This window comes from Eretmochelys imbricata, chromosome 3, assembly GCF_965152235.1.
Source record: "Eretmochelys imbricata isolate rEreImb1 chromosome 3, rEreImb1.hap1, whole genome shotgun sequence".
Lineage (NCBI taxonomy): Eukaryota > Metazoa > Chordata > Testudines > Cheloniidae > Eretmochelys > Eretmochelys imbricata.
The window spans coordinates 83,485,021-83,493,854 of NC_135574.1; the positions used below are offsets into that span (position 1 = coordinate 83,485,021).

At 43.4% G+C, this 8,834-nt stretch overlaps 1 protein-coding gene across 1 annotated transcript in view; it reads left to right on the forward strand.

Moving 5' to 3' along the window:
• ARMC2 (armadillo repeat containing 2) overlaps window positions 1–8,398 on the forward strand; it is a 136,079-nt gene extending 127,681 nt beyond the window's left edge. The window contains exons 18-19 of the mRNA XM_077812906.1: window positions 1,461–1,621; window positions 7,996–8,398. Coding sequence (XP_077669032.1) covers window positions 1,461–1,621; window positions 7,996–8,153 — 319 coding nt within the window. The 3' untranslated portion in view covers window positions 8,154–8,398. The remainder of the gene's footprint in view (window positions 1–1,460; window positions 1,622–7,995) is intronic.
• Window positions 8,399–8,834: the final 436 nt, after the last annotated feature.

Here is an 8,834-nt window from a genome sequence, read left to right on the forward strand (position 1 = left end):
CATGAAACAGCACAAAAGAAGCAACTTGGGAACTTGAACTCTCAGGATATGCTGATTTTCCAGGATCCTCGGGCTCTTCCTTCTCTGATATATAGCTTGAAAGGAAGCAAAGGGCTTGATCCTGATCTCGTTCTTCAATTAGTGGTAGCTAGATAGAATGACTCTTTCACCAGGATTGATATTATATATATTCGGTCATTAGTGGGATGTCACACAGGGTGATTGGCCCCTTTAAGGAGAGATGGGGCTAGTCACACCTATGCCATAATTAATTAGCTGCTTCCTAGTCTGAGGGGACAGGACTAAGGAGGGTCAGGTGACAGCTTACTGGACTCCTAGGCCTTATGAAAGAACTGAAAGATCAGTCTGTAGTGGAATGACAGGGAATGGGGTGGCTCCTGTGGAAAGCCCTGAACCAGGGTTGCAAGAGGCCAGGGGGGAGGGATAGCTCAGTGGTTTGAGTATTGGCCTGCTAAACCCAGGGTTGTGAGCTCAGTCCTTGAGGGGGGGCATTTAGGGATCTGGGGCAAAAATTGGGGATTGGTCCTGCTTTGAGCAGGGGGTTGGACTAGATGACCTCCTGAGGTCCCTTCCAACCCTGAGATTCTATGATTCTATACTCCGGGGTGGAACCAGCCTGAGGGCCTATTGCTCTGTATCAGTGTTGGGGAAGACACAAGGAACAGCCTATTGGGCTGAGAACAGTACTCCAGGGAACCAGCCTGGAGGCCAGATGTTCTATCCCAGAGCCAGAAAGACTCTCAAAGGTAGTCCTCTTTATGAAACAGCACCCGAAGGGTAGACTGAATAAAAGCCCTCAAGGGCAAAAGAAACTTTTTTTTGTTTGTTTCTTTGGGACGTTTTAGTTGGACTTTTGATAACCTGAAAGGTGTAATCTGTGTTTGATTTAGCCACATCTCCCATACAGATCTGTGAGTGGAGAGCTGAGGAGACCTGCCTCAGGGAATGCTGACAGTGCCACATTCGTCCAGCAGGAGGTGCTATGGAGCAGTCATGCCCCTATAACTAGATTTCCCCCTCACCCTACCCCCGAGGCTCATCCTGCCCAGGATTGTAGATGTGGCTTAATTCTGGAACCCTGCTTGTAAAAGAGAGCTTTTCAAAACTGCCACTTTTGGGGCAAAAATCTATTCTTATCTGATCCACTCTGTACTGGCTTTGCTGTGTGGTAGAGTTCTGTAGCGGCTGTGATGTCACCAACAGAATGCATGCTGGTGGAACACAACAAGTAGGAACAGGTGATCTGCTGTGTGGCCAGGCTTCATGGAACTTGAAAAAGAAGGGGCAGTAGAATGAGGAAGAAGGTAAAATCTTAAGCTTAGTATTGTGCTAATGCTAATGTTTCTCTGCACATGTTTTAAAACTAGTTTGATTTTGAATGGAACAAGAGAGGATAAAATTGAACAGAACATTAACACTTTTTTTCCCCATACTAACAGGTTAGTTGATTGTTTAAGAGACTTTGGGCCTACAGACTGGCAATTGGCTTGCTTGATATGCAAAACGCTGTGGAACTATAGTGAAAATATCACAAGTCCTGCATCATGCTTTGAAGAAGAAGATATCAATATACTCCTAGTGCTGCTTGCATCATTTTTAGGTAAGAGCTAACAATCTCATTACCTTTTCCTCAGAGCAGAACAAGACAGGAGTAAAACCAAGGAAGTATCTGTGCATGGGATGCAATGTATTTAAACAGGTTAGCGGTTCATGGATTACTCAATGACACAATGGCATTTGCCCATTCACGGCAGCTACTATCTCCATGTTTTTCCATGCTTTTCCTCCTTCATCTCAGATGTAGGAAGTCACCAAGGTAGAACTGCCTTTTTGTACCATTGCCAATCATTCCAGTCCCAGTTCTGCTGCTTTGCCAGTCAGTAAGCTACTGACTTTCACCAACAGTCCTTTGCGTCTTTGACCCAACTGCCCTATATACTCACAGTGCAAAGTATAGGAACTGGAACTGGGCCCCTCTTCTCCTCCAAAGCAATGTAGGGATTTACAGAAGCACGTGATCAGACGTTCAGCTGCTTAACTAACCTTGATTGTGAATACAGAGCACACTAGGCAGCACAGGGGAATAAGACATTTCTTCTAATGCAACAAAGTGTGCAACTCTCCAGTGCTTATGTAGGCTGAGCTCATTGCACATGCCAGGGGCTCCTTGCAGTCCCCCAGAGGCCACCCTCCTATCTCCATCTATTTTCAAGACTCCCTGTAACCCCTGCCTTGCTCCCCCCATGCCAGGGGCTGTGTCCCAGAGAGAAAGACAAGCAGAGAAATGACATCAAGTGGCATGTAGATAAACTAGATCCTATTACCGCTTGATACATTTGTTTTCAAATTGTACATAATAGTGCATAGTTTCTGTACTTAACTTTACCCCTTTATTTTATGTTCACTACTTTGCTTTGTATTATACTCACTGAGTCAGCCTCTTCCAATTGCCTTTAAAAAAACAACAACAAACCAAGAAAAATCCAAAAGAAAACGAGGCAAATCTTTGTTTAATTTTGATTTACAATTTTTTTAAATTTCTTGAAAAGTTTTATATATTACTGTTGAGGCAAGGATTGGATGGTAGTTGAGAAGACCTGTTAAGAAGTGAGATGCCCCAAAGTCTGCTGCAGACATTTCTAGACTGCGAGAAGTGGTTCATGTTTACTGCAAAGTTACTAAGTAATTTATTTGCTTTATTTTTCCTTGCTTTGCAGTGATAGATGGCCATGTACTGCATGATAAGATAAGGCATCTGTCTAAAAATACTCATTGCACAATCAATAGTGCACCTCTTAGCATTTCTCTAACAAAAGCACAAACATGCTAGTCAGTCACAATCATTCCTGAAAGGTCTGCCGTGCAGTTGTGACTATGCATCTTCATTTTGGATCGTTCTTAATGTTTTCATTAAGGATTTTTCCTTTTTATTTAACATTTTCTTCCTCCAGCTATTAAGATATTGACACAGTACATGATTACTCCCATTAGCTTGTTCATCTGCCATCAGGTGGGTGTCCTTCTGCAATTACAATTTTAGTTGTAGCATGTAAGGATGCTTATTTAAATCAAAATTTAACTTGAAAGTTAATCTTCCTCAAATTTATGGTCAGAAGTGACTGTACAAATGGGACTCTTACTCACCAGATCTGCGCTGTGTGTGTTGGGAGTCATCGTATGTTGGTAGTGACAACAGTGAGTTAATATTGGCCTGCAACTCTCTCCTGCCATTATACCCACTATACACCTTGATTATTAGCAGTCAGGAAGGAGGAGGCAACTTCAGTCAATTAATAGACTGTATCTAAGCAGCAGGCCAGCCCTTTCCTGTCATTTGTTGGACTCCTGTGAGTTGGAGCATGGAGCAGCAATCACCTCAGTTCACTAGCCTCACTAACCATCTCTAGCAAGAAGATACATATAATAACGTAGACAAAGGTGAAGGAAAAGGAGAGTGGGAAATAAAAAGTCTGCAGAGAGAGAAGAGGGAGGAGGACAGCAGCAAGGAAAGCCATTTCTTCTTTCTGCCCCTTTTCAGACCCTTGCACTCTGAGTTGCAGAAGCAGCTCTCCTCCCCTTTCAAGTGGCTCTGTCACAGTCCATCCAGTGAATAACCTCTTCTTTCAGGGACAAGTGCTTTTTTGCTGCCCCTGATACCTTCTTCCCACTTGCTCTACTGACTGCCTCTGCAGGGCCCTTCAGCCTGGCACTTTCTCATTCTGCATAGTTGCTTCAGTTACCCCATTGCAGGAGTTCCCTCAGGAACAGCAGACCTGGGGCTTGTCTCTACCTTATGATGTTGGGCAACTTGGTTCCCATTTCCACATCATGCTTTTTCCTCCTCCCTCTTCAGTGGGTTTTAACGTGGCAATCCAGTTGTCCCCTACTTCATTTACACGTGGGTGGTAGAGGGTCTCAATACACTTACATTCCCCTATGGCCTGGTATTGTCCTCCTCTCCTGTGGGCATCCTCTCACAGGTCACTCCTGCCCTCAGGCTGCAGGGATTCTCTCAGTTCTCATGGCACAGAGCCTGCACTCTATGCTCTAGTCCTGGGTTCCATCACACCATGAAGAAGCAGTGTGTTGATCTCACTCCTGGGATGGCATTCATGTGCTCTGTAGTGCAGGAGATACACCCTGTCAAGGTTCCTTCCCCACTCTGAACTCTGGGGTACAGATGTGGGGACCTGCATGAAAGACCCCATAAACTTATTTCTACCAGCTTAGGTTAAAAGCTGCCACCACCAAAGTGTTACACAAAGAACAGGCAAAGAGCCCACTTGGAAACGTCTTCTCCCCCAAGCCCTACACCCCCTTTCCTGGGGAAGGCTTCATAAAAATCCTCACCAATTTGCATAGGTGAACACAGACCCAAACCCTTGGATCTTAAGAACAATGAAAAGCAATCAGATTCTTAAAAGAAGAATTTTAATTAAAGAAAAAGTAAAAGAATCACCTCTGTAAAATCAGGATGGTAAATACCTTACAGGGTAATCAGATTCAAAACATAGAGAATCCCTCTAGGCAAAACCTTAAGTTACAAAAAAGATACAAAAACAGGAATATACATTCCATTCAGCACAGCTTATTTTATCAGCCATTTAAACAAAACGGAATCTAACGCATATCTAACTAGATTGCTTACTGACTTTTTACAGGAGTTCTGACCTGCATTCCTGCTCTGGTCCCGGCAAAAGCATCACACAGACAGAGAGGACCCTTTGCTTCCCCGCCCCCCTCCAGCTTTGAAAGTATTTTGTCTCCCCATTGGTCATTTTGGTCAGGTGCCAGCGAGGTTATCCTAGCTTCTTAACCCTTTACAGGTGAAAGGGTTTTTCCTCTGACCAGGAGGGATTTAAAGGTGTTTACCCTTCCCTTTATATTTATGACACACCCTGACTTCCACACTGAGAAGAGGGGTTGGGAGATTAGACACTCTCCAACTAGATGATTTGTACCTGGATACATGCAGTAACTCCTCACTTAACGTTGTAGTTATGTTCCTGAAAAATGCTACTTTAAGCAAAACAATGTTAAGTGAATCCAAATTTCCCCCATAAGAATTAATGTAAATTGGGCGGGGTTAGGTTCCAGGGAAATTTTTTCCACTAGACAAAAGACTATATCTATCTATCTACACACACACACGCGCACACACACACACAGTATAAGTTTTAAACAAACAATACTGTACACAGCAGTGATGATTGTGAAGCTTGGTTGAGGTAGTGAAGTCAAAGGATGGAAGAGGGTGGGATATTTCCCAGGGAATGCCTTACTGCTAAATGATGAACTAGCATTCAACTGTGCCCTTAAGGGTAAACACATTGTTGTTAATGTAGCTTCACACTCTACAAGGCAGCACAAAAGGAGGGAGGGAAGACAGCATGGCGGAGGGAGACAGAGATGCATTTCCCTTTAAGTACACTGCCTTTTTAAGTAGACCAGCAAGCTCCCTCCATTGTGAGCCCTGTTGTGTCCCCCATCCTGCTCTGTGGAGATGAAGTACAGAAGTGGGGGGAGGCGGATATCCTGACATTAGCACCCCTCTTCCCCACCCCCATCTGCACATTAAGCTGGAGGCTCCCAGGAGCAGCACACGGCAGTGGGGGGAGGGACAGCTGACCTGCCTGGCAATTGATAGCCTGTTGGGCGGCTGCTCCACAGGGAAGTTAGGGGAGCTGATGGGGGCTGCCGGCCCACCCTGGTTCCAAGCCCCCACCAGCTCGCTCCAACAGGCTGCTCTTCCTGTAAGCGGTGGAGAAAGCAGGTGACTGCCAAATGTTATAAGGGAGCATTGCGCAACTTTAAATGGGCATGTTCCCTAATTGATCAGCAAGGAAACATGAACCGGGATGACTTTAAGTGAGGAGTTACTGTACTTCCACAGAGGATCCCCATTCATGTGGCCCATCATTGTAATCTGCATCTCTGTGGGGAATCTTCAGCTCCAGATCTGCGCTATTCACTTTGGTCTAATCTCTGCCTCCTGTCCTTTCCAAGACTTTCATAGCCTACTTGCTGCAGTCGTGTGGGTATATACAATATGCTTCAATAACCTTTTGATCCAGGACCCTTCAGCCAGGATCTTTACCCATTCTTTCAACATGTTATGGATGATAAGTGTAATTTCTACCTATTTAGTAGATACCTGTCTTTTGTCAGAGATAGTTAACTTGTATTGAAAACACACTCTGGGCTAGGTAATGCATTTCTCTCTGAGAACAAACATCAGAATCCCTTATCTGTCCTTTCCAGAGTCCACTCCCTGAGCCCCTTTGTGGTCAGATACATTTTGAGCCTCTTTGGCGATGTTGCTGCTTGTTTGGAGCTGATGCCCTGGCTTTGCTTTCATCTCCAGCCATTGCAGGGTTTCTTGCTGCAAAGACAACACTCTTCTCCTTGAACTAATTGCTTTTCCTTTCTATTAAGTTTTGGAAGTCCCTGTTTTGGAAGTAGCCTTCCCCCACTACTTTTGGTGGGGTCCAGCTTCTCCCATCCTTTCATCTCCACCCTCATAACCACAGTTGCTAGCATTGCAGGCTGTGATGTTCATTTGGGCATCTCAGTATGGGGGACTTGCAGCCCCCTGCCTTGAAATGCCAACTTCAATGTGCTGGTATTTCAGGCATTCCAAGCTCTCTCTTTGTCTTAAAGCTATGACTTAACCCAGTGTGACATCCACAGCCCTCTGCCCTTCTCAGAACCCCCCTCACATATGCTTGGGCAGAGCCCCATTTCAGAATATGGCCTTTGGATCATAGAGCTGCTGCCCAGGATCTCATTCAATTCTCTCTGATGGCCTAGAGGCCAAGTGGCTTCTATTCCATTAGAGGAAATGGCTGAGATCCTGTCATAGAGTTGGAATCAGTTCCCCTCCACTACATGCTCAAAGAATAAAAGTAAAAAGAGAAAGGCACTTGCTTTGCAAGGGGATGGGATCTACCACCTGTTCCCTGAGGTAACTGCTGGATTTGCCAAAATGTGGATTGCAAGTAGCTCTGCCTTGAGGCCTCTTCTGAACTGACTCAGCCAAAACTCAGTCATGTTGGGGGGAAAAAAACCTTAACTTAGTCTTCCTTTCAGACATTTCTCAAAAACCATCAGTTGTGCTTGGCTCCTGTAGTGGATTCCAAATTCTGAAGCATGTTCCTTCAAGTTCCACTGTAAGCCTGCCCTAAGTTGTTTTTGTTTTTGTTTTTTCCCCCCTTACTTTCCACATCTGATAGTCAAGGCTGTTGCTGGGTAAAATAGGAGAAGAGGAACATAAGATTACTCACCAGTAATCCTGTTTGTCATAGTTTTCTTCTCCTATCGTACTTGCCTCCAATCTCCACTCACGAAGCAACATTTGAAGACCACCTGTCTAATCTTCTCTAGTCTACTCTTTCCTGTTCTTTCTTGCTTTGGACGTTTCTGTAAGATGGATAGGCTTAAATGCTGTATTGATCCGTCCAGGCTCCTATTGGTGGATCAGGGATATCGTTGAATAGAATTGGAGTAAACAACAAACCAGATTACCAGTGAGTGATTTATGGAAGAGCCAACACATCATAAATGAATGAGCTGGATTACCTCCCGGCTTGTACATCTATGAATTTGTTAGTACATTTAATTGTAGAATCTCTTACTGTTGATGATGATCAAACCAGAACAAGCGCAGCTTGACTTCAAATTCCCAAGCTGGCACTTAGGAAAAAAAACCTGTTAGTTGTAGACAACTATTGTGAAGCCATTGGGAGGTGATAAATATAGACCCCACAATACTATTTTTTCTACTCATTTTTCTGAGCCCAAATGCATTCATGTTTTTCCATTAGAACTAAGCTCCTTAGACAGTGGTTTTTAGTTTAACTCAAAGTTGTTTGCAAACTATGAATGTAGAACTGGTAAAAATTGTACATGCCCTAGTGGTAATACATAGGGGTTTTTTTAATTCTTCAGCATTGTTGACATTTTCCCCCATTGCAGATGAGGAACTAGCATTGGATTACAACTTCGACAGAGATTTAAGAGACTATCACAAACTGTATTGGGAAACAGAGTTCAAGCCTGTGGCACAGAAGCTTCTCAGCAGAATTCAAAGCCACCATTCCTTCCTTCAGCCTATCACTATGACGTCATTTTAACCTGGGGGCTGCTAAACTGTTAATACAAACCACAGAATATTTCAGCTGTTTTAAGATAGTAGTAGTAAATGCAAACAGGATTTGCTATTAATATATTGAAAACAACTCCATTAAGTGCTGATTATCTTTGTATGTAGATTGTATATTTAACTATTTCTGACGCTACCTATACATTTTCATTGGCAAACATGTTGGACATTATGGGGAAAATGAATAAAATTAATTTATCTCACAGCTAGACTGAATACTATCTTTTGAGAAAGTTATTTTATATAATATCACTTTAAACCTCTGCTTAAAAAAATCAAATAATTGAGGTAATGTGGCTTTTCTAGTAATTAAATTCTGTTGGGGGTTTCTTTGGTGGAGAAGTTTGTTTACAGCTGAAAAGAGACTATTTGAATAATTTGCCAGACTTACTTCTTATAGTTAGATTCCCCCGCCCCCAGCAATGGGCACATGGGAAATCTCTGGCAGCAAGGAGCTATGCATTACAAGAAGATTGTTCTGCAGTACACTACATTTATCTACAGACTTGGGCTTAGTACTTCTTCTTGTTCATAAAATTCCATAGCAAATACTAGCTGAGCATGTACTGCTAGGTTACGTTTGGAGTTTGTTCTTTTCACAAGATGCTCTTTTAAATGCCACACAAGAGCTTCAATTTTTTTAAATGGTAAG